The sequence below is a fragment of the Melozone crissalis genome, unplaced genomic scaffold (genome assembly GCF_028551555.1).
Source record: "Melozone crissalis strain CALT ecotype California unplaced genomic scaffold, PUWL_Pcris_2 ptg000016l_1, whole genome shotgun sequence".
Lineage (NCBI taxonomy): Eukaryota > Metazoa > Chordata > Aves > Passeriformes > Passerellidae > Melozone > Melozone crissalis.
Window position 1 is genome coordinate 36,350,399 of NW_026535794.1, and position 25,976 is coordinate 36,376,374.

The 25,976-nt window shown below is 41.1% G+C and overlaps 1 protein-coding gene across 1 annotated transcript in view; it reads left to right on the plus strand.

The window, feature by feature from the left end:
• Window positions 1–443: 443 nt before the first annotated feature.
• PLCL2 (phospholipase C like 2) overlaps window positions 444–25,976 on the plus strand; it is a 100,043-nt gene continuing 74,510 nt past the window's right edge. The window contains exons 1-2 of the mRNA XM_054273932.1: window positions 444–706; window positions 1,399–1,933. Coding sequence (XP_054129907.1) covers window positions 1,616–1,933 — 318 coding nt within the window. The 5' untranslated portion in view covers window positions 444–706; window positions 1,399–1,615. The remainder of the gene's footprint in view (window positions 707–1,398; window positions 1,934–25,976) is intronic.

Genomic DNA, 25,976 nt, shown 5'->3' on the forward strand with positions numbered 1-25,976 from the left:
TAATTGGGCTGTCAGCGCCCAGTAGGGCCGTTCCAGCCATTCCACCGCGGCCCCCCGCCCTTCCTGCACGCCCGGCGGCCGCAGCCCCTCGGGTGGGCAGGGCGGGTGAAGGGCCCGGGGCGCCGACGGGAGGGGCGGGAGGAGCCGCCGTCCGGGCGGAGGGGAGCAGAGGATGCGGCCGGGAGCGGGGGGCCGGGCACGGGCTCTTTTGTGTGGGCCCGGAGCCCGGCCGAGAGGCGCGGGGCGGGAGGTGCGGAGGAATGCTCCGGTGAGCGCGGGGCGCGGGAAGGGGCGGGCGGGTCTGCCCTCGGGCGGAGCGCCCCCGAGCTGCCGGAGGGGGTGCTGGCGGCGGGGCCGCCAATCCGCGCGGGGCCGGCCCTGTGACTGGCGGCGGCGGCGCCAGGGGGGCGAGCCCGATCGCTCGCTCAGCCTTCCCCCGAGAGTTTCCTCGCGGGGGCGGCCGGGGCTGCCTCTCCCCTCGGTGCTGCCGGCGTTTTCCCCCACGGGGCTGCAGCCGAGCATTGGGCCGGGGAAGGCGGCGGCGGCGGCAGCAGCAGCAGCAGCGGAGAGCGAGGGAAGCAGCCACATGAATCAGTTTCTCTCTGTATCCGGCTCCGGGCAGAGGCGGCGACCATAGCGGGGAGGAGGGGAGAGGGGAAAAGCGGCTCCTGCAGCAGCGGCAGCCGGGGCTCCGCTCGCCGCCGAGGTGGGTAGCGGGGCCGCAGCGTGAGGGCGGGGGGCGGCTGCGGGCGAGGCTGCCGCGGGGCCGGGGGTGCCGCCGCTGCCCCGGCCGGGCTGTCTCCGCTCTAGAGCGGCTGGATGTCGGCAGGCAGCGGGAAGGGAGAAAAGTTGCCGAGGGCGCCCGGGGGCTGCCCCGCGGGGCGGCGGCGGCGAGCCTGCTCGTGTTCCGCCGCTTCTGGCCGCCGGTAGTGGCCGGAGAGGGGCTGCGGCGGATGGTCCCCGCCGTGCTTGGGACGGGCTTTCCCCCGGGCCGGGGCCGGAGGCTTTGGGGCGTGTTGTTCTGCAAGTTCTCTTTTCGCTCCCGCTTCGTTGCTTCAGCGATTGTGGGTGTCGCTGTATCAGGGTGAGAAAATACCGCCATCAACGCCTCTCGTTTTTCCCGGCTGAGCAGCCCCAAAAGCTGCGTTGCTTCGGTCCCCTCCAGCCTCCCGCGCCCCGTGGCGGGCCGGTCCATGTCCCCGTCCCCGCGGCGGGGCTGCGCTCGGTGCCCCGCTCGGCGCCCCCGGCGGGTCGCGGGTGTGCGGGCGGGCACCCCGGGCAGCCCCTCTCCTCCCACGCGTGCCCGTGTGTGCGCGCAGGGCAGCGCGCCGCGGTGCGACGCTCCCCCGCCTCGTGTGAGGAGCGGTTGTCACGTTTCGTCTCCTTTTCCCTCCCCAGGTGCTGCGGGACTGGTGCTCGCCGAGCCGCCACCGACACGTTTCGTCCGTCTCCCTCCCCTCTTGGAGCTACGCGGCCTCGTCTGCCAAATGCGCGGGGGGGAGAGACTTAGGCTCAAAATCCCCCGATCGTAAATAGAGAGAAAGCGGAAGGAGAGGCACCGCGGGAGGAGGGGAGGGGGGCAGCGGCGGTGCTTCTGCCGTAGCCAGGGAAGCTGATGGCGGAGTTTGGCAGCGGTGGCGGCACCGGCGGCGGGGGGCTGCCCTCCTCCCCGGGGCCGGTCCAAGGCAAGGTGGCGTTCAAGGCAGGAGATGGGGAAGGAGGAGGAGGAGGAGGCGGCGGCGGCGGGAGATCCCGCTTTGACAGTGCGGGCAGCCGGGTCTCCAACGGGGACTGTGCCCAGCCGGGAGCCGGTGAGGAGCCGGGATCAGCTCCTCCTGCAAGCCCGGAGAGCAGCAGCAAAGAAAGAGGATTTTCCGCCAGTCAACAACGAGAAGGCAAACCCGGCATCCCCCGGAGGAGCAGTATAATTAAGGTAAGAGCTCCTGCTCCTCCCCATCGGGGTCTTTTTCTCTGTGACAGAGGCAGGGAGATGCCGGCGATACACTGGGTTCACAGAGCCTTGGCTCTGGATGAAAGGACAGGCAGCTTTTTTCTTTCTCTTTTTTTCCTCCCCCCTGTGGTGAGGGGACTTGATTTTTCCTTTGTCAGAAGTGGACAACAGTGAGAGGATGGCTTTGTATACATCCATGCTTGGGGGTAGCAGGGCGTCGTGTTTTGAGGCTTATTAAAGTAGAAGGGTCTAACTCCTGTTAGGGAAGGTGAGAGAAACTAGCTGGCTTGTGACAAGACAACATGGGCACCAGCCTGGCAGGGGAAGACGTGAATTGCACAGTATGCTTGTTATTTGGGATGCACCTGTGCAGAGCAATTTAGTGGCTCCATTGGCTTGTGTGTGTGACAGGCACACAGCAGGTGATGAGAGATTCAGGCTCTCATTGGGCTGGGGGTGGGAGAAGGTACATAATAGGGAACATTCTTCTTGTTAAAAGTGACAGCTCGTTTAGCAGTAGGCTGAGTTGTACTTCACCTATAGAAACATCTTTATATGCAGCTCTGCATATTCTGAACGCTGATGTTTCAGCTTGAAAAGCAGGGGGAGCATCAGTGGTAGAATGTAGCTTGGGTAAAAAGGAATGGGATTTTTAAAAAAATACTATTATATCTACAAAGACGCTTGTTTTGGTTTCTTAAATCCACAGTTCCTGAGATATATGTTGGGTTAGCTTTCCCAACTCCAATGAAAATGTTGAGAGAACACAGAGAAATTGCTCCAATGGTATAACAGCTGTGAAATGAGGCACAACTTCAAGTACTTAAGATCTGAGTTTAATCAAGATCAGCTAGATCTAAATTAAGCTAGATGTGTTGTCTTCTTAGATATTTATACGCTTTCAAAATCAGCTGTGGTAGGCTGACCTTGGCTGGATTCCAGACACCCACCAAAGCCACTTTATCACTCCCCTCCTCAGCTGGACAGGGAAGAGGAAGTAGAATGAAAGGCTCATGGGTTGATGTAAGGACAGGGAGAGATCTCTCAGAAATTACTGTCAAGGACAAACCATGACAGTAATTTGTTAATTACAGTTAATATGGGGAAACTAGTTTAGTTTATTACTAATCAAATCAGTATACGATAATAAGAAATAAAACCAAATTAAGGTGCTTAAAAGCACCTTCCCTTCATTCTACCCCTCTCCTGTGGTGCAGGGGGATGTGGAATGAGGGTTGTGGTCAGTTCATCACATATTTCTGCAGTTTCTTCCTCCTCAGGGGAGGACTCCTCACACTTTTACCCTGTTCCAGCATTGTCTCCTCCCATGGGAGGGACCATGAACTTCTGTAGCCTGAGTCTTACCCACAGAGTGTAGTTCTTCATGAACTGCTCCAGTGTGGGTCCCACATGGGGTCACAAATCCTTCCAGGAGCCCTCTCCAGGTTGGGTTTCCCACAGGGCTGCAGCCCCCTTCAGGCATCCAGCTCCAGTGCCGTGGAGTCCTCCATGGGCTGCTAGGGGACAGCCTGTCTCACCCTGCTCTTCTCTGGGGGCTGCAGGGAAATCTCAGCTCTGGCACCTGGAGCACCTCCTCCCCCCCTTCACTGACCTTGGTGTCTGCAGTGTTGTTTCACTTGTCTGTCGTCCCCCCTTTCTCTGGCTGCAGTCACTTCTGAGCAGTGTTTTTTCCCTCCCCTGTTAACCCTGTTATCCCAGAGGCACTGCCACAGCCGCTGGTGGGGCTGGCTTGGCCATCTGGAGCTGGCTGGTGTTGGTTGTGTCAGTCATAGGTGAAGCCACAGGCAGCCTCTCATAGAAGCCACCCTTTTAGCCCCCCTGCTACCTAAATCTTGTCATGCAAACCCAAGAGACATGCCAGCCCTTATCACTAAAATCCACATCCGTCATGCGATCTTCACAAATGTCAGTCGCATCAACAGAAAAGAATTCCCCACGCCAAAGTCAAAACCAACACTGTCACAACACCAAACAGAACACAGACAATTCACCACAGTTAGAGCATGAATTTCACACAATCAGTCCGTGTTTTACCCATTATCTCTGTTGTTCTGTTGCCTGGATAGAAAAATGTGCAGAATATCAAGAATATCAATGCACAATAGTGTATTGAAAGTTGTGTCACCGTCTCCTGGGCCTTGCTGTACAAACCAAGGGGAGAGCAAGGGCAGTGAGCAGTGGAACACATTTGACAGGCTGTACCCACCCTTCCTGTTTGAGCAGTGATGCTGGGCGTGTGTGTGTGTGTGTGCTAAAGAAATCATAACAATGGATAGGGGGCAGCTGAGCTCAATATTGGAATAATTTCATATTTGCTGGATTTATCAGTGATTTTTTTTTACAGGTCTTTTACTTCTTAACAGTTTCTTGTTTCTTCTGTGGTAGCCTAAGAAAGACAGTAGTGTTGTTTGCAGCGTGTGCCATGCTGTTCTACTACTTTGTAGTGTATGATTTAATTATGCTGCAACCTTCTGCCTCTCTGGGGACCAAGCAAGGTCACAGTACCTAGGGATTTGTGATATATTAAGATCAAGAAGCATGAGATAAGGAAATAGGTTTTGAATTACATTTCATGGATACCCAAGTCAAGGTTCTTAGTTTCTACAGCAATGATAGCACTTTGGAATACAAAATTATTCAACTTTCTGCTATTATTGCTGCTGAATACCATTTTGCAGATGTGAACAGTAATCTGTGTAGCAGCCAAGAACTGATTACTAAAACTTTCTGTTATTATTTGAATAATTATTTCAGGTGGAGAAATGTGGCAACACTGCATTTAAAGTTATGTGGTCCATATTTATTTTAGATATGACTGTTTTAATACTTCTGGGAAAAATCACTTGTCTAAATATATTCTGATTATGATTTTGCCTGCTTAATTCAGCAGTTCAGGTGGTTTGAGTCCAGGTGTATTGGTGCCTGGTTTTCACTATGAAACCTTATGGAATATCTGGCATGGGTAGTAAACCTGAGGATGCTTCTTGCCTGCTCTTGTAGAGCAGAAGTCTGTAAAGAATGGGAAAAGTAAGATGTAATATGCTTTTGGAAAGTGTGCCTGGAGTTTTAATAAATTATATCTGATCTTAAAGAAGATACAAAGTAACCTTAAGGAATGGGTCTGTTCCATGCAGATGTAGATTTCATACATTCATGCAAAACATGTTGAACCAAATCTGAGGTCCAGGGACTACATTCATGCAAAACATGACTTTGTAGTTGATCTGTAAAATGCACCTTTATGGAATATCTAATACTTAAATGTTGTGTCTGTCAATTGCTGTGTAGGTGCTTGGGTCACAAACTGAGAATTGACATTTGAATAATAGTTCTAGTTCAGATTAAATTCTTTAGAACCACATGTTTGTGCATGAAAATCAGGAGCGCAGATCCGTGTTTTATTTTGGTTTCAGTCTGTGCTTCCATTGGCTGTCTATTTTCATAACTCTGAGAAGAGCAGTTGCTGCCTTTTTCCCTTTCCTTTCTTACTTGCAGTATCTGTTCCCTTTTTCCAGTAGCTCCATATTTTTTCCGTCTTATTTCTTTTGTGCACCTGCTAATTTTGACTTTTCCTTTCTCGTTTGGTACAAGATGATTTACCCTTCGAGGCTGAGGTGTCCCCTAGGATGATGACAGGTGCTGCAGCTGCTATTGCTGGAAAAAGTAACGCAGTCTTTATACATAGTAGTTTACTTGGCCTTTCATTCTCATGTATCAGCTCTGTTTAGGCTGAAAGGATTAAATTGAATTTGTAGCAATTTGTATTGAATTTGTAGCAATTTTTATGATATCACCTATTTTATTGATTGCCTTTGTTGAACAAAATTTGAGAGCCAGGGACTATATACATGTGTTTATAGAGACTTTTCACTTTCTTATTCTCTGTATTTATGAGATTCTGATTTTTCAAGAGGCTATAGTGATGATACATTGTGCATCCATGGGATTAAGGCTCTTGGATACCTGACTTGTGAACTAATTCATATACCACTTGTTTGTATGTAGCGGGTTTTGGGGTGACTGTTTTGTTTTTCCATAATATTTTCCTTGGTGCAGCTAGCTGTGGTTTCCTATTATGTAATTTCCTACAACATTTCCTATAATATTCTGTGAAATTAATTTACATCTTGCAGTTCAAAGTGGGTTTAAGCATCCTGTGAACTTTTCTTAGCTTCTCTGACAGTTGGCAGTGAGCTTGCTTTATTTTAGTGTGAGGTTCCTCCACGCCTTTCTTAAAGAGGCTTTGAGGTGGTAGGCGTTTGAGAAGCTTTCAGGCAGCAAGTGACTTGTGGTGGATGGATATGTTTCCTCAGAGCTGCCTGCTTCCAGGGGTGTCCAATAAATGCTTACAGAACCTCATGGTTTCCCAAAGCCATAGACCTAGACAGGAAGAGATCCATGGGGATAGATATGTCTTTATTAGGAGATTGGTTGCGGTAATAAAATGAGAAGAGATGCACTTAGGAGAGACTGCAGTTATTTAGGAAGGCAGCAGGGAAAAAAATGTGGAGAAAGGTGGCTTTAGCATTCTGTGAGCAGGAGTGTTTTTATCAACATGTGTGTGGAAGCAAAGTTCAGGGTGGTTTTTTTGCATATACCAATACTGATCTCAGTGTCAATAAATTTCTTGGCTGATAACTTCAACAAATTTGCATCTTTCCTTTTTGCTTATGTGTCTAAACTCAAGCTTTCATTCTGTAAAGTCCTGTACTTGCTGAGCATTGTAAAATTCTATCTTTCAAAGCCTGTAAGAAGAGAGGAACCAAATTTAGCAGGTAGATACTCTGGGGTATAATTTTCAGCAGAGCTTTCCTTTGAAACTAAACATATCCATGTCTTTCTATGACAGGGGATTTAGACAGCATGTACATCAAGATCTTCTTTCTTGTTAGAGTGCCAGAATATGTTGCTAACTTGTTCAGTCTTCTGTGATCTCTAGTTCATACTGTAAACCCATTTGTATCAGGTGTAAAAAATATGAAATATGGAAAATGTTGTACAGTGTTTTCTACAACTATGATTGTTTTAAAGGCTTTAATACAAATTCTTGCATTCATGGTAAGCTCTAATGTAGCATTTTCAGTGGACTCAGATTCTTTGTAGTCCTAAATAATCTTAGCCACAATGTTTGCAAGTCCTCATGGAGGCCCAGGAATAGGTCATATATATTTGGCTTCCATCTGAAAGAATATCAAGGAATTAGGTTGCTGGACACAGTTTAAAGTAGATGAAATTACCTGATTTTCAATCATTTTTCATATTGCAAAGAAATCTGTGTAATGATGCAAGTAAATTTGATTTGGCCCAAAGATGCTAAGGTTCCTTAATTTCAAAGAAAACAGCCATGGAGAGGAAAGAAGGAAACAACATATTTGGTTTACTTGTGCCCTTCCCCTTGGAAACAAAATGTGACAGTATCAGCTGAATTCCTTCTGGTTACAGAAGATCTTTGAAAGAAGGACATGGATGTCCCAGCAGTAAAAGATATTTTGCCTAGAGCACATGTGCTAATTGACACCAAAACTGACAGCACAAAAAAAAAGGCATATATTTAGGAAAGAAGGCTTTGATAGTTGAGCTCCCCCTACACCTTACCCTGGACAGCCATTCAACTACGCAGCCAAAGTGTCAGCTTCTCTGAGAAGCAATTTCTGGATTTGTTTTTGTTTGTTTCTCAGCTTTTTCTTTTTGTTTTAATGCAGATCCGTCCTATCTCTCTGGTTTGTCAGTATGAGAGACCTGAATAGCTGCTTGCAGCTCCATGAGTCCTGCAGCTGTCCTTTAGAAGGTGCTGTCTCTATGATTTGTTGGACTCACAACAAAGCTAGATTATAGAAGGTTACCAGCACCTATCCATACTTGTATTCCTTCTCCATCTTCTACTACTGATCTTGTACTGGCTTCCTATTTTTTTAAAAAATTGAATCTTTTTGAAGGAATATTTAACACCATAAAGAGCATATCTTCTGTGATACAAAAGCTGTATAACTTAAGTATTTGCATGGAGTATCATATATACATTAGACCTATGTATCAGGCAGTTTCCTACTGGTTAACTGTGACACTTTGTGTCACAGCCACTGAGTGGGTATGTTGTGCAATGTATTTTATTTGCATGAGTAGGTTCTGTAGACCACAGTAATCAAAATTTTATTTGGAGATATGCAACACATAAAAAAAAGTTGTTTGTAGAAATGTATTCATGAGGATACTGCCTTTATGTGATTTAGTTAGTTTATATACTATACCCTATGAAGAGAAATACTTTTTCTAAAAGCTGATTTGAAGCAGGCTCTTAATTTGGATGAATTTAGCTTCTCTGACTTTTCTTCTGGAAGAGCTTATCTGTCTATTTCTCTTGACTGAGTAAAGAGCTTGGCTAGTGTGAATAATAACAACTCCTCTGCCCACAGAACCTTAGACTATCCACAGAACATGTTCAGTCTGTTCAGTGGTGAAAAATTAATTAATGGAATTAAAAATCATTATGAATACCTGATGAGATTTTTACTTATGCCTATTATCAGGCTTGATCAGTGACACAACTAGTTTAGCCTATTTTTAAACTAGGAATTAGAGCAGTGGTGTCCTGCCCATGGCTCACAAATAATACACTTTGCTCCCATGATTTGACTACATTCATGGAAGATTAAAAGAATTTAAACAGAGACTGACAGGACAAATTAATAGTGTAGTTTCCCAGCCTTTGCTGGTCCATGGATGATATTACCATCAATCTTTGTATTATTTGCACTGACTCTGTTAGAAAAAATCCTTATATGAAATTCACCAATTATCAATCTCTAAGGGCCAAATTAATTAGGAAGACATATTATAATAGTAGTACATGGATTCTAAATAATTTATGTTTTCACTCAAATGTGGGATTATGTTCAGAATTTATATGTGTAAATATAAACAGATTAGCAGGTCAATTTTGGGGGAGGAAAGGTATATAATAATTTATGTGTAATATACATGGAGAAGAGGAAGTTATAAAAATGTGATAAAAATCAGCAATACATGTAATACAAAAGCATGTATATGTATTGAAGAAGGTTTAAAAATCGGGCTGGAAGAGACCTCAAGAGGTCAGTCTACTCTGCTCCACTGCTGTGCTACAGGATCAACTGTTAATAAATTTCAGTATGATGCTTTTGTCTTTTAATCACCTTTTCATTATCATCCTTCTATGCAGGCTGCTGCCTGATTGTTCCTCTTTGTAATGGGCAAAAGCAATCATCTGCAGAAAGCTTGTACTTGTCCTACTAACTGCATTCTAATTATTTCAGATTATACCTTCAATTTGCCAGTTTCTTTCTAATTTTAACTTACCTTCTAACATACATGCAGCTCCTCCACCTTCAGGTAAACATCCTGTTTTAATGATGCTCTCATTTTATCATATGTGGTATGTGATCTTTTTTTTTTTTTGCTGTTGTTGTTAAGTGATGGTAAACTTTGGTACAAGATCAAATTATATATTCCAGGGTTAAAATAAAAATTGGTTATGTATATTCTTTACCACCTTTAAATAGAGCAATATGATGTTGCAGAATCTAGTTCAAAAATACAATTTATGAGAAAATATTTTTCCCTTCTAAATATATTAAAATAATTGTTGGCAAGTACAAATTGATGATATTATTATTATTACTGGATTGCAGCACTGGCACAAGAAGGGCCCTTTGGAAGGGGCTGGTTTGTTTGTCTTTAATGAGAGTAAGTAGCAAGTGGCCTCTTTCCCTGTTTTGCAGCTGTGTTTATGAAGAGTATTGTTACTGTTTTACACTGGATCTTCACATCTGGCGTGCCTTTGAAACAGGGGGCAGTGCCATGCTGCACTTGCTTTTCCCTGTTGTAGAGGACTGTGCATGAAGCTGTCCTTTGAAAGGATTGTTTCCCATCCTCTTGACTGCAGTATGTCTCTTAATATCTACTTAAATTGCTTCTTTTCCAGAGCTGTGTGTACAGACTCACCTGTCCCTTGTTTCTGAAGAGGAACATCCCTGATTCACTCACCCCTTCCCTCCTAGACCACACAACATGAATGGTCAAAGCACTGAAGGGTGCACACACATTATAGTGAGTGACTGGAAATTGGCAGTATTGAGGCTCACAGTGTTACCTGGTGCTGCCTTGGGAAAGTAAAATAGCTGTGATTCATTTCTGCCTCTCTTGGGATTCCTTTTAATGTCATTTGGCCTTTTGGAGTAAGTAATAAAATATCCCTGAGTACTTCAGATTGTATACCGTGCTCAGGGATCTTTTCAGATCCCAGATATTCACATTCTGGAAATAAGTGCAGGCAGACAGGAAGTATCTTTAAACAAACAAACCAACTCCTTTTCAGAATAGCAGCTGACAGTTTTATCAAATGAACAATAAAAAATAGCAAGATATTAAGCGGGATTTCAAAATGAAGTCTAAAAATCTTTAACAAAAGAAACTTATATAGGTGTTTCATTTTGGTATAAGAAATGGGTACCTTACAAGTATATAGCAGATAATTGATATTGTGCCTATTAGTGTAATGACTGTCCTAATGCCTTTGCTAGAATTGATTAAAATTGTTTGATATTTCCTTTAAATTGAGATAATCAGTATTGCAGAATACTGCTGCTTTTTTTGGTAAAAAACACATCCACAGAATTTTCAAGATCCTTTTATGACTGAGTTTCTGTGATTATAAATTTTCCCCTTTATTGTCTTATACTTGTTTTTTTTCTTCTTACCAGCATTATTATTTTGCTTACACAAAAAAACCCCAGAGCATTTTACAGCTCTGTGTGTGCTTTGATGTTTTAGCATCTGTGAATGTGTCCCCATCCTTTACTGCCCTTTTTACTGTAGGATGGGAGAGGAGGAATGATTGTGAAATTCTGCAGCAGCAGAATGGTCTGCAAGGGTTTTGTTTTGTGAAGTACCTCTCATGATGGAAAACCCAGGATGCTTGATATATTTAATTACCTAGTTCCTTGTGATAAAAGAGTTTCATGTGTCCAAATGTTTGCTCTAGCTACGTTCCATAAAATTAAATGTAAATGGCTGCTTATTTAGAAAAATATAATTTCATTGCTTTGTATTACCAAAGTGTAGTTTGGACTAAAAGGACAGGAATCCAGCTTGTGTTGAAGGTTTTGTTAAGAATGTTTTTTTTCCTGTTGTTGGGGGTTTTAGGATAGGCAGCTATTTATTGATTTTAAGTAACTCCTGCGAACAGTACAGGAACACAAAAAAGAAGGCAAGACAGTGACTTTGTATATTCTACCGTGATTCTTTGTTTAGTAAATTTAAAGCAGAATGAGTCTTTCATGTACCTATTGTAGCAAATGTTAGTTTCTGAGTTGCTGAAATAATACTTACATTATTGCAATATTCACACTTACAATGTAAATACTTACATTTTTGCTACATAGGGCAGGAAAAACTCAATAATAGGTGGAAATAAATCACTTCAGGAAATGGTTTGAATCAACTGAAATGTATTATGTTGTTTACAGAGAATGGCTCCTAAATAATGATTTTTTTGAGATATGTTGGTGGCAGTTTGTTGCAAAAAGCCAGGGTTATTCTAGAGTTCAAGGCTAATATTTATGTGAAATGAGAATGTATTTAGGCATGGCACATTACTACCACATAGTGGAGAAAGCTAGATCAGACATGAGTAGTTTGAGTCCCTGTAGTAATAGGATTCCTCGGTTTTGAAGACCACCCCCCAAGAACTTTACATGGCTTATTGGATGTACTGTGTTTGTTAAACCCAAGTGTCCTTTAACTTCTTGTTGCTCTTCCCAGTTGCAGTAGTTGCAGAGATGTGTTTCACAAGCATTGTTTGAGGTTAGCACTTTTCAGCTTAAATAATGTGTTCCATGTGCCTCATGCTTGGTCCTTCTGCAGGGAGCAGCCAGCCTGGTGTGGAATCTGCTCTGAGAGTGGTGGTGTAGAGGGAAGGCACTTGAATGCTTTCAGTTTTTATGAGAATTACCTTGTGGTATTTTGTAGGTTTAGAAGGATACTGTGGAATTGACAGCATTGGTCTTTGGCACCAAATGCTTTCAGTTGTTATAAGAATTACCTTGTGGTATTTTGTAGATTTAGAAAGGTGCTGTGGAATTGATAGCATTGGTCTTTCAGTAGCCTGCTTGGTCTGGATCCGGTTTGTGTCTGTCACCTCATCTGTGGTGTCACCCTGCCTGCTCGTCCCTCCTCTTCTTGGCTCTCTGCATCCTTCATACAGCTTGGCCTTCCTGCTTCAGCAGTAACAGCCTGGCCACACTCTGCTTTTTGTCTGGAACAGCTGCTGGAGAACCTTTTATTGCCAGCCAAGGGCTGGAGCAGAGCAGAACTCGGTGTGCTCTGTGCAGTGCTTGGTGTCTGCCTGCGAGTCCCAGCAAAGGAGTGATGAAAGGGGAGGGCAGAGCCCAGGGCAGGCTGCTCAACCTTCACACTGGGTTGGAGCCCCACAGCCTTTGGGGCTTGAACCTGTGTGTGATGAAAGCTGGCTGCACAGCTTGGGCTAAATGCATCTCTTTCCCCCAGCCTTCAAAAGCTCTCCCAGCCCTTGTGAGTTTTAAGGATGGCTGCCTGGGTCAGGCTGAAAAGTCCATTTGGCTCATGATGTTGCCTCCAGCAGGAAGAATGGAACAAGCCTCCTTTCCTGACATCTGCTTCCAGCCTTGAGTGATCTGGAGCTAAGGCACATTTAATCCTTACAGGTGGTTTTTCCCCCCCATTAATTGCCAAAGGCCAGTTTGACTTTTGGAAGCTTTTAACATCCTATGGCAGTTTCTTAACTAAATGTTGTGTGGAGAAGTCTTCTTTTCCCCCTCTGTTTGTTTTTTCTTTGCATGGTTTTACTAGGCAGCTTTTTACTTGTTTACCTGGTATCCCCTGGTTCTTATGTTAGAACAACACTTTATCTTTTCCACAAATGAGCTGAGAGGTGTTCCTCACATTTGCTTTATGTAATTTCTTTTTCTGGACTAAAAAATTTTGATGTTTTAGTTTTTTCACCTATTGAAGCTTTTCTATGCTTTTTTTAATTCTGGTGCTCTTTTATATATATATATATTTCCTTCTGTTTTATTCATTTTTTGCAGTGCAGGACTAAAATGATACTCCAAATGTGTGCCAGTCAAATGTGTAGATCCACTGTAACATAATGAAAGTTTAGCAATATTGTGATACTAAATTGGACTTTAATTTATTTATTTTTAGTGTTGTCATCATCAAATATTTAAATGGTATCACTGCTGCTAATTGGCAGTGGGAGAGTGCTGTTAAAACCTTTTGCTAAATATTTAAAACCTTCTTTTTAAAGAGCTGTGTAAGAAGGGCAGTGCTGCTGCTGATACTTCTGTTGGAAGTGGCTGCCATTCACATCTTTGCAAGAGACAGCTGTTCTGTTAGAAGTCTTTTAAAGTGTTACAAAGTCTTTTCATGGTGCTGGTGACAGCATTGCTGATTAGCACATTGAGCTTCTAGCTGTGGTTGACTTTCAAGGTTCATGTCCAGCACTCACGTTAATGGATTTTTTTATTCAAGCTTTTTTTCCTTTTGCTTTATAATGTCCGAGGCTCTTCAGAATGCCTGTGTCGGAGTCCAGAAGAGTCAAGAAGGCATTTTTATTCTTTAGAAAGCTCACACAAAGTACAACAATGAGATCTGATAGCTTCCTGAAAATAGATCATCTAAAGTTTCACTTCAGAGAATTATTCAACTGAGGATTAAAAAGTTTATTAAATACAGTAAGCAACGAAGGACAAAGATAACTAGAAGTTTGTGTCCCACAAGATGGATACAGCAACGTTATCTTGGAAGGAAATCCCAACACTGTTGCTTGTCTTTTTCCTTTGAGGAGGGAAACTGGTTTTTCTTTCCTTTCTTCTTTACTTTTTCACTACTGAGAAGGAAAGTAATCCCTATTAGCCTACTCCTTCTCAGCTGGGCTGCTCTGTTGACACATGCCTTGGTTACTCCTGAATTCCTGCAGATTTTTGAATTCTCATGCTTTTGTGTGACCATTTTGTGACAAGAGTCCAATGTTTGACTCATAATTTCTGAGCATCTCTGTCAGCAGCATTATCTTGATGCAATTAAGTCTCAAAGCTTCAGGTAATTCTCCTGCTTGTTCTAAAATGTCTCATTGTGTGTGATTTTTCTTCTGTGTGTAAGTGACATACACTCAGTTGGAGTAGCAAGAATAGAACGTGACATGGATTTTCATTTTTTTACATGTGGAAATGAATATTTCTTTCCATAAATATTGAACTTCACCTCCAAAAAATAGTAATTTAGGAGTTCTTGCCTTGCTGGGAGAAATTTCACCATTTTTTGTCCTGAGAATTGCCGATGAATTTTTATATTAGTTGGAAATCATAGCTCAAGTATATACTTTCAGTGGGTTCAGCTGCAGAAAATATTTTTTTCTTCTACATCTAATGCCAAAATTCAACTCAGTCCTTAGTGGATATATAAAGTTCACTATAATCATTTCAGTGCCTTGTGATTAAAACTTTGGCCAATAAAAATGATTTACAAGATTAACCACCTGACATATACCTAAGAATCTTGAATTAATTTTATTTAAAAAAAAGATTCTAATGTTTAGATTTATAATATGGTCTGCAGCTGTTTCTTCATATATTGGAGGTATTCTGAAGTGAATTTATTGAATTACTGAATTCATTTCAGGTCTTTCTCAGTTTTTCTGGTGAATTTAGTAAAATTACATTAGAGATGCCATCAACTAAATGCATCTTTTGCTGGGAAAAACCTGTCACCTGGTGATTTAACCTACTGCCCAATTTTCCACCATCACAGAGGCTTTATTTAAATCTGCTCAGTGTACTTCATCAAATGGTGCCTTTGGCTGAGGTGATGGAGAAAGATTTTTCTGATGCATTCTTTTAAAATACAGCATAGCTGATAAATGTTTAAGAAGTTTTTATGTGAAATAAATACAAGTGAAACTTTTTTTAGTATAAAAGACAAATGAAGAGCACTATTGTGGTTTTCCCTGTTTGGTTCAGAGCCTTACTCCTAGCTGCCATGTTGCTGCATTTTGGAAGAATCAAAATTAATTGTGGTAAAAGCTACTCCCTGCCTTTTTTTCCCTTACTATTTAAAATATTTAGAATACAGTTCTGTATTCTAGAAATGTGCACCTTACAACCCTTTCTTATTGCAAATGTCTCATCTGCTCTACTTACAATAGTTAGTGGGAATAAGTCATGGGCTCCTGCTGAAAACTTCTGGTGGCTGCTTTTATCATAAGCCAGGTGGGCTTTTGTGTTTGCCTCTCTATTCCAGGATTTTTCAAAAATATAATACAGACTGAACTCTAGATCCAAGAAATCTTATGTAATTGTTAACAATGTAGTTACATAAACCTTCCTCTTTTTACTTGCTTAGGAGACATTGGTAACAAACTTCTGGGAGTCCTTGCAGGACAGTGTAAACTGCATTGGTCTTGCACTGATCAGGTGCTTCTACAGTTAAAGATTCTTAAAATGCTGTTGTTGACAGACAAAACTTCAGAAAAAAGAGCAAGGCCTCAATTCAAAGCTCTCAATTTGTTATACTAGAAAGGATGAAAAAAGCTCTGTATTATTTCAGGCCAACAACTTGGCAGGAATTTAAATCTGAGTCCAAGGTTCCTGAAAACAGAGGCATGGGAATGCAAGCAGGTTGCAGGGGAAGGAAATACAATGATTTCACAGACAGCTGAGGTATCAATCATAGTCACAATGTTTAAAGGAGTTACTTGGAAAATGTAATATTCCATATGATAACAAACAGAAAGAAGTACATTAGGTGTGGAATATGTTCCTCGTTGCTAAGTAGGGCAGTTTTTGAAAGCTGGTGAAAAAAAGAATGGATTTTTGGTTGTAGGTCAGGATGGGTTTTATGCAAAGAATAGCAAGACTGAAGAAGGAAAAATATTTTCAAGTCCTTTTCCTACAACTTTGGTAGCTCATAGTTTTCACAGATTTCAGCATTGTACAGCTTACATTTACTAGAAAGTATTTTGCAGTGGTGTTTTTTCTTTTTCTTTGTGGAAAACCAGTTAATTTCTTGCTGGAAAGTGTCTTGGGAGATCTTATTGTGAAAGGTACTCTTGAGCAGCAGCAAAATCCCTCTGTGGCTTGTCAAATCATCTTGCTGCACTACAGTGTATGAAATGAATGTGGCGTTTCTTAACCCTCTTTCTGGAAATATGGTTCTTTTCATGACAGTTCTTAGTTTATAAGATTTCTTTTTTAATATAGACAGAATAAAATTTGTGTCTAATATTGTTGTTTTGTTACTACCCTGTTTTTAATAAATGTTATGGTCATCTCAGGGAGCAGGCTTCTTCCAGTGGGAAAACAAAACAAGACTGCCATTCTTGCACCTGCTATGTTGAGGAAAGGGAGAGAGGCAACACTTTAGAGAAAATAAAATATGTTTGAACTTGTCTTGCATTATACTACTGCTAAGAAGTGTTCTCACCCAGCTGTGTTGAGATCATACAGGAGAACTCTCTTCACTGTGTCTGTGGTCATTCTGTGCCTTACATTAGCTGCAGTTCTGTGAGGCACAAATTGTGCTGCTTAAAACTTCATTTCCATCTCTGTTGTCTTTGTAGCATGCCAAACTCATTACTTGTTTTAAATAAGCAATGAAAAGCCATTTCTTCTTGCCTCCAGGAAATCTTTGTTTTAATGTAATTTGTTACTGTAAAACACAATAAGAAATGTACTAAAACTCTAGGAGACTTTGAACCAAACTGTTACTGAAAATTGAACTTATTTCACATTATGCCTTTTCTTTCAGTATTCACAATAGATGACTGGGAGAAGGTGACACCTGCTAGAATTTTATAACACTGTTTTGCTTACGTGCAAAAATTTAGAACCACCCCCTCCCTCCTCCCCAAAACAGAACCCCCACATTTTAAGCTGTAACTTGAAAAATTTCAGAGTTTATGGGCACCTTTTCTCCATTTCATTGCCCAAATTTTTTTGAATTCTTTACTGAAGACACTTGTTACACTTATCTGTCATAACCTGTTTTACTTCAGTTATTGCAAAGCTTCTCAGGTCTGAGACATTTGTTTTCCACTTGCATATCATAGAGAAACAAGATCTCAGAAATCTATGTAAGGGGCAAAAGCGTCATTAAGAAAATCTTTCCTAACAAATGCTTCAGGAAGAAATGTGGCAGTTTTCCAAACAGAGGAAATAAGCAAATGATGCAGAAAGCTGACTTTTAAGGTGGCATAATGTAAATCCTTCACTTCTATTTCTGTCCATGTTTCCCTTTCGGTTTTTTTTGGGGTTTGTTTTTTTTTTTTTTTTTTTTTTTTTTTTTTTTTTTTTTGTGGTTTTGGGGTTTTATGTTTTTGGGGTTTTTTGGGTGTGTGACACTGGAAGGTCTCTTGTCTGGCCTGAGTGTTATGTGAGTTCTGGTAGTTGACCTGTGTTGGTAATGAAGAACAACAAAAATATCTACTACAGCATTATTTTATTATATGTGGTTCTTGATTTTGTAGCATGTATATTCACTGTGTATCAATGTTTTTGAAACATTTTCTTTTTCCTTTAAAGGTAATTGCATAAGATGGTGTTATTTTCTTGGGTCAAACTTGTAAGCTTATTCTATTTAGTGTGACATGCAGGATTAATTGAATAGATTAGTTTTAGTTTGGTGGATGTATATTTATATGTATGTAAAGGGGAAGATGAATTTACCAGGAAGACAAAATACTCAATTTAGTATGAATTAATCAGGGTTGTAGTTTTCATTATATTTTTTCCTGATTCATAGGAATGTTCTTGCTTCATAGGGTTCATTGGAAGAGCCAGATGTGGGAATAGAACAGAATGCCCTTGCATTTCAAATTGTTAGTATAAGCTTAAAAGCAGAGATATTTAAACTACTCCTTATTTTATTTGAGACTTATTAAAAATAGTTACTTTTGGGGTTTATTTCATGGCTTGGGGCTTATTAAGTACACAGGAAGAGAATATTGTATTGCTGTGGTGTTCCTAATGGGCCAAGCAGCATCTGGTCCATTGTGATACCAGTTTGCTGTTCCAATAACTTTGTATTGTTAAGAAACCATGCAACAAAGCAGGTCACAGCCTTAAGGGAGAGTGATTATTTAGAGGAAAGAAAGAAAGTTACAGAATACTGAAATTTCACATCTTTTGTACTCAAGTTCTTTAACATTTCGTTTTCCTTTACACTTTCAAATAGCCAAGGATAAAGGAAATGGAAAGTATCGCAAAACTACCATTGAGCTAGAAGGGGGAGTGGATTTAAACTAAAAAGAGAAGAGATGTGGATAAGATTCTAGAAAAAAATTCTTTATTCTGAAGGTGGTGAGGCATTGGAATGGGTTTCCCAGAGAAGTTGTGGATGCCCCATCCCCAGAAGTGTTCAAGGCCAGTCTGGAGGGGTCTTTGAGCAACCTGGTCTAGTGAGTGGCATCCCTGCCAATAACGGGGAAAGGGAGGATTGGAACTAGGTGGTCTTTAGGGTCCCTTCCATTGTCAGCCATTCTGTGATTATATTCCTCCTGGGGCCATCCACAAAGGTGGTATTAGAATTGTTGCCATGATATGCTGCAAAGGCTGTCTATGCAAATTCCTCAGTAAAACACTTCCATCCAGCTTGTGTTACTCTTGGAAAACAAAAGGTGGGAGTTGGAAGTTCCTAAACTGGTAGTCATGAGCTGCTCTGTTCATTGGTGTGCTGTAAAGCAGGCATGGGGAGTGACAATCTCCACAGCCCTGAAATGGATCAGAGAATAAATTAAAAACTGGAATATAAATTAAAGTCAAACACACAAATAAACAAATTCCTAAATACACATATTTTCATAAGCTATGTGAAGTCTTCTGTTAAGAATGGCCTTTTCACATCTAGCCCATCATCCTCTCTCCAGTGGGCCTGCAGAGGAGTTCTTGAATGCGGGCTCTGAATCATGCAAGGAAGGCCAAGCTGAGGGCTGTCTAGGCAAAGGATAAGCAAGAAGACAGAATAAACTGCTGTGTGTGCCCACTAAATAGATACTAGATGGGGAAACTCTGCTCAGAAGAGTACAGGGAATGCAGATTCATGGTTTGGTGAAGGCCAAACTCTCAATAACTAAGGAAGATAACTCAGTGCTGAATGTCCAGGCTTCAGTGTCCCTGATCCACAAGCACTGGCTGGATTCTAGCACTGGGAAGGACAAGGTAACAAAATATCACATTGGAGGCCCTCTGGCAACCCAGGTGCTTGCCAGTGGGGTCACCTGGAGGAAGTGGTGACACTGGGGCCAGTGCAGCCATCCCTCAGTGCTGCCTTTGCCTCCTGGAGCTGTTGGCTGCAGGGATGTGTTGGCAGCACAGAGGTGCTGGCTGAGAGCTGCAGCTGGCAGCCAAGCATCCCCCTGTGCAGCCCCAGCACCTGTGTGGGGTGAGAGGCCTCAGGGAGGTGCCCAGGGCTGGAACAGCCCATCAAGCTCAGCCATGTGTGGAACAAGGACAGCAGCCCCTGTTGTCTCAGAAGCCTCAGAGTGCACAAAGCAGGAGACAGGCAGTGAAGTGCTTTGACTTTTCATTCTTGAAGTTCATTGCTTTCCCCTGCCCTGCTTTTTGCAGAAGTGAAAGGATGAACTAACCTGTACTATTGTCCCTCAATATTGACCTAGTAGTTTTCAGTGACCTATTGCTCAAGGGTTCTTGGAGTGAGCAATGGTATTCTCATATTTAGTATCTAATTTAAAGGATAGATTTTGCTCCCATTTCTTTCACCAGTTTCTTTTTCAGCCCTGTACAGTTTGGCATCTGTAGCCCAACCTGTGGCTCAGTTTTGTATCTTGGATGTCCTGGTGAGGAATAGGTACCCACCCTTCTTTATTTTGAATCTGCCACCTGCTAATTTCATTTGATGTGTCTTTATTCTCTTTATAGGGTGAGATGGTGAGAAAGCATCCCTTACTCTTATTTGTCTTGCTTTGTATTCTGATGTTATGTTTGCTCTCCTATAAAGTAGTCAGGTGTGATATATAGATTAAAAGATTTCTTAGGACTTTGGCATCTTATTTGAAGCGTAACAGCTGTCCCATCTACTTGGAAAGAATTGAAGTATTTTATTAATAATGTGCTGTGTCCCTCAGCCTCTTTTTCCTCAGTATGTGAAAGTAGATTGGTCGCACCTGAAGTCTCAATGCATATGGATCTTGTGATATGTTTTGATAGATTTAGTTTATCTGATTTAACTGTAAGGCACCTCTCATGGATAGCAGAACCCTCTATGCTAACAATTTATTTTGACTTGATGAACTTTTGTGCTGGCAATAATTTCCCAGTGATAGTCTTCATTAGCCGGAGTTTCTGAAATATCTGTCACATCAGCGTCCTCGTTTAAGGTTTGGCATTCCTGTTTCTCCATCTTGTTTGTCTGCATTATTTAAATGTCTCTGTTCTGTTTTATCCTCTGTCTCTATTGAAGTCTAGTCACTTTCTATCCTCTCTCTTATTTAAGTATATAGTGTTAGTGTGGTTATTCCACAAAGGATTCATAAACTGTGAGCTGTTGAATCCTTCACAGCTTTTCTCAGGTATTAAAGTTTTAAAGGTCACAAGAAAGTATTGAATTAAATCACTGACACTGTTCTTTTTTGGTTTAGAGGAAGCCTTCTTCTAGCATGTTCTCACTCTCTTTTTTCCAATTTCTGCAAATCTCCTTGGAATTATTCTTCCCAGAATTGGCCTCTCTCAGGAGATAGTATATTACTTATTCTCCTCCCCTTCCATTCACCTCTTTCACCCATATAGGAAAAAAGCCCTTAGCTCTGAAAGTGATTGGAACAATTTGATGACTTGTGTGTGTGGGAGAGAGGAAAGTTATTTTCTTCATTCTTGATGCTTTTTTCTTTTTCTGAGGAGTTCAGACTGGCCTTTTGTTAACAGAAATTGCTTGCTGCTTGAATCCATTAGCAAAATTCTTGCATTGAACTTGAGATACCTGTGGCAATCTCATGGTGGTACTGAAATTATTCCTTCACACTCAGCAGAAGTGGGAATTGTGGTGGGTACAAGAGAGGAAAATGAGCATAAAATCTTTGCTTGTTGTCCATAGTGTTTAGTAATAACTGATGGGAATTGATAAAATCCAGTTGATCTGGAGAGTCCTTAGTAGGTCAATCTGAATTATTTGGAACTGAAGAATATTCTGCAGAGGTGACAGTCCTCAGTGTTTATCCCTAAAAACTGAGGCTGCAAAAGAAGTTTTCTTCCACAACTCCTGATTAGGATTCAGGCTGTATTGCTGCCATTTATTTGTTATTGATTGAACAAAAGAGATAAGAGCTATTTATGGTATTTTTGTGCTTTTTTAAAACCAGTATTTTTTATTTTTAATTGTGAATTTAAGTTAAAACACAGAATTAAACACAAACCCCAGAATTGTAAGTAAGATGACCTTGTCAGTCGGGTTGCTTATAATGACAGTTTCTGTCTGGAGGATTCTTAGGAGTTACAGTTTTGTTTTCAAGTGAGAATTTTTGTGTTACTTTTGATACCAGTTGGATGCTTTGAGTCCCAGTCTATGTCAAGAACTTTGGGAAAGCCCTCCTTATCTCCCAAGGGAAATACAGAGAATGAATAGTTCATCAGAAGATTGTTGGACATGTTTTCTGCCTAGAGTACTAGAAACCAGAGATAAATTGGAAAGTAGGATCTAGAAAAAGCAATCTGTACTGTGACTGGTTAGATTAAACAAATGTTAGTTTCTGTGGTACTGAGAAAAAAAAATGGAAATGCTTTGGCAACACAGCTGTTGAGTGACGTGGTATGGTAAAACGACTCCTAACTTAAGGATGTAAAATTATTTCCCTGACTTATAGAAATATATATGAAGGTTTAGTATCAAAGTAATGAGAAGAAATTGAAAAAAACTGAGATGGGGAGTTTTCTTAGTCAGATACCCATTTTGTTATTTCTCTGCAGCATTTTTCTTGCCTGTTTTTTCTCCATTTTTTTTTTCCCTCTATATATTGGTGTTTTAAATACAAGAGGAGAGTGTTATTAATCCCAAGAAGATGCCAGTGATGATCTTTTTAGCAGAATACAGGGTCAGAAAGGATCTTAGACTTGCCAGGTGTAGTGGGTTGGTTGACCTTGGAGGGCAGCCAAGCACCCACACAGTTGCTCACTTGCCTGCCTGTCCCATGGCTACAAAAGCAGAAACCTGCAGGTTTAAGCTAAAGACAGTGTAACAAGTGAAAAAAAGAGGAAGGAAAAACAACTGATGCAAAGGAAATTACTTTTTGCCTTCCACAAGCATCTTGGTGGCTGTCAGCAGTCAGACCTTTCCTTTCTGCTGCCTGAATTTGGTGGCTGAGCATGAGGTTATACAGTGTGTAATACCCCCTTGACCAGATCAGGTAATTTCTTCTGACTCTTTTCCCTCCCAGTTTCTTGTCCAGCCCTAGCCCATGTGCTGGAATGGGGGCAGAGTGAGGGGGTGAAAAAGGAGCCCTAACTCTGTGTAGGCACTGTCCAGCAGCAGCCAAGGCATTGCCGTTATCCACACCCTTTGAAACACAGGGCCAAAACACAGCTCCATACAGGCTCTGGAGAAAATCAACACTGTCAGCCAGACCGTGGGTTTCCCATGTGCCAGGGTGGAATCATCAGAGTAAAACAAGTCTCTAAAATAAATACATGATTGCATGGTCTGGAGTTTTTCTCTGTATATTTCAGTTTGGTACACTGATGTCTTTTAAATAAATCTCTTCTGGTGGTTTGATGTTGATGAGTGCAGGGAGTATGATAGATTTGTGATCAGAAACCTTTGTATGGCTACTATGGCTTGGAAAAGTGATTCCATGTAAATGCTCAACAGCTCCTCAGAGTACTTAATTTTTTAAGTATTACATACATTAATTAAAAATTTTGACTCAATCTGTCATAGAGATTGAATCATTGCAAAGCTGGCACAGTGTTCAGGCCATCAAGCCTGACTTTATAATGCTCTGTCCTCAAACTTCCCTGGCTGCTGCTAATGCCATTTGCTGTCTCTTCTACAGTCATAGATGCATCTCCCTGTCATTTTGCCAGTTCAGGATAGTGGCATTCATAAAAAAATCTTGAGTCTGTCATGTGTTTTCAGCCTTAACAAGAAATAAAATCCAGATGTTGGTCATTGGGAAAGGGGTAATTTCACTCCTCTCAGTGCCAGAGAGCTAAAATCTTCATGGATTTTCAAAGCACTAATTTTAATAATAGTAACAAGAGAAGACTTTGATCAGTTCTACGTTTCATTTCACAATCTATCCAGTTCATCAAACTTCCTTATAACTTCAGAAATCATACATCAGATTTTAGGAATGTAGGTCAAAAAGTCTGATAAGATAATATTTTAATAACATTGTAAAACAATTGCTTCTGAAACTATAAAAAAATGTCTTGAATTCTTAAGAGGAAGTGCTATGCCTTGTAATCAAAAGTACTTATATTTGGGAAAAATAAGCTTATCTTTTACCTAAAGACTGTTACACAGAAACTGTAGAGAAATGATCATAGTTATTGTTCCATTGTTCAGGCTGATTTATATCCTCTATTATTGTTATACAGCTTAGCAGGAGTTAGAGAAATAGGTCCTGGATTTTGTATCTCCTATTCTTCTTTTTCTGTGTGTAGATATTGACAACAGAACCTTAAGCTGACTGGTACTGAATGCCTTTGTGTATTTTAGTTTGCATAAAAGTTTGGTTTAGATGGTTGACTTGATATAACCTGTAGTTAAAACTGAAAGTTGTTATCTTTGTGTAAAAACAGCTAATGATTTCTGATTCTCTTAGTTATTCTTCAGCCTATATAGGTTTTTATCAAAGTATGATATGCTTAGACAAAATGCAAAGCTTGACTTGAAGTCTTTTCCTGTAACTTAACTACATTGGCACAAAAAGGTGCAATTTTATACATGAATTGTTTTGAATTAAATGAGAGATACACCAAGTGCTAAATTAGCATTAATTGAATTGGCATACATCTATTACTACTTTCTGTAGCCATCAGAATATTGCTAGCTAAAGTGTTCTTTGGTTGACATGTGAATGCATATTGTACACTCTCTGCTTAATGTTTCTTTGAATATTTTGCCAAACAAGGCAGTGCTGATTTCACCTCTGTTTTGTTACAGAGCTCAGTGTGTGAGTGCCCTTAGCATCTCGGGCTCTTCTTGTGGTTTTGTGCAACACAAGTGGAGGAATGGGAATGCCCTTTTGCCTGATCTTGCACTTTGGTTTGCTGTGCAGAGCCCTGGCTGTGCTGGATGGGTGAGGAGCTGAAACAGCTCATTGGGAGGCTGGAGAAGGCAGCCGGGCACTGAGCTGTTACCGATGCAAAAGTGCATTCCCGAGCCTGGCACAGCCAAAAATATCTCTGAATGCTCTGTCTGAAACATTAGGGAGGAAAGGTTAAAAGGAAGCACAGTAATAATACTGGAAGCAGGAGAAAGCAGTGCTGAGACAGTGCTGGATTTATCCCCTGTCCAGTTTTCTTTCTTGCTGCAGTCGTGGTAGGAGGACAGGGTGTGAGATGCACACTGGGTTTCATTCACACCACACAGAAGCTGCAGAGAGAGGAGTGCTGAGCTATCAAACAAATTTTGATCAGCTGTCTCTAAAATGACAGATAGTTGAGTTTTTTGTTTGTGCATTGTTAGGAAAAGTTCTTTACTCCTACTAAGGCATGTTGGTTCTATTAAATTTGGTATCTTCAAACTGGAAAAGAGATACTGCCCTTGTTTTAAGATTTGGGAACAGAGCAGTATTGTTAATGCTGGAACCAAGGACATTACACTGTTAAAAACAATACTTTGAAGTTGCTATTTTTATTGTGTATTTCCTTGGTGTTTTTACACTCACTCCTTAGTTGTTGTAATTTAGCATATAAAACTTGCCAAAGTTAAAGGCTGTGGGAAGAGCATGGTTCTTAATTACCATCCATTTAGAAGTTAGGGAACAGTGGGGCGGGGGGGGAAATTCACTTTGCAGAATCTAATATTTCTTCTGGATTCTTATACTATGTGTTACTATGTTCTTAGTCTTTGAAGTATAAAATAGTGTTAAATTTTTTTTAAATGCTTGGAAGCTTAAAAATAGAAAAAGATTACATTTAATAGTTGAAGGTAGAAAGGATTTGTGAGATGTTGCATGTTACACAGCCAGCTGTGTGGGTTTTTTTGGTGGAGTGCTGTAATGAAGACAAGCCTTACTTATATTGCACTTTGCACTCACTAAAGCAAAAGTAAGCAGCTGTTATATGGCTCAGTGTTAAACATATTAGTGCAAGGGTCATACCAGTAAAAGCAAAAAATGAACTTCTGGTGTGGTGTATGAGAATTTTTGTTCGTGCTGTTCTGAAAATAAGATCTGACCTGAAAGGTAGTGTTTGCTAGTTTTAAACAGTGAGATAATCATCACACTTTTCTTCATTGCCCCCAAAGGTGTGACTGTGAGTAGCTGGCTCCCCCCCTACTTTGTTAAGCTTACCCGTGGAAGGAACCTTTTCTCTAGATTCTGAGGTCAGCTGAACAGCACTGCTTTTTTGACTTGTAGTCAGAAACAATAAAAAAATTGCAGATAAGCTTCAGTACGTTGTTTAAAAAAAATTGGATGACCAAACCCATTTCTCTGAGTTGTAAGAGTATATAGTTTGAAGACACCTGAAATAAAAAATATAACTTTTCCATTTCTTTTCAACTTTTATCAGACTGCTTGTAGAATTTAGACAAGGAGCAGTATGCTAAAACACAGTAAAATGGTAGCAAAATCTTGAAAACTTGAAAACAGATAGTTGATTCTTAGGTTTCTTGGATATAATTAATAAAGACAAGATTGCAGAAATACACAAATGGAATGACCATTTTCAGGATCTTTTTGTATAAAGATTTGTACTCCTGCAGAGATAATAGCAGGCCACAGCAGCCTAATTTGGTCTGCCTATTATTTTCTGGT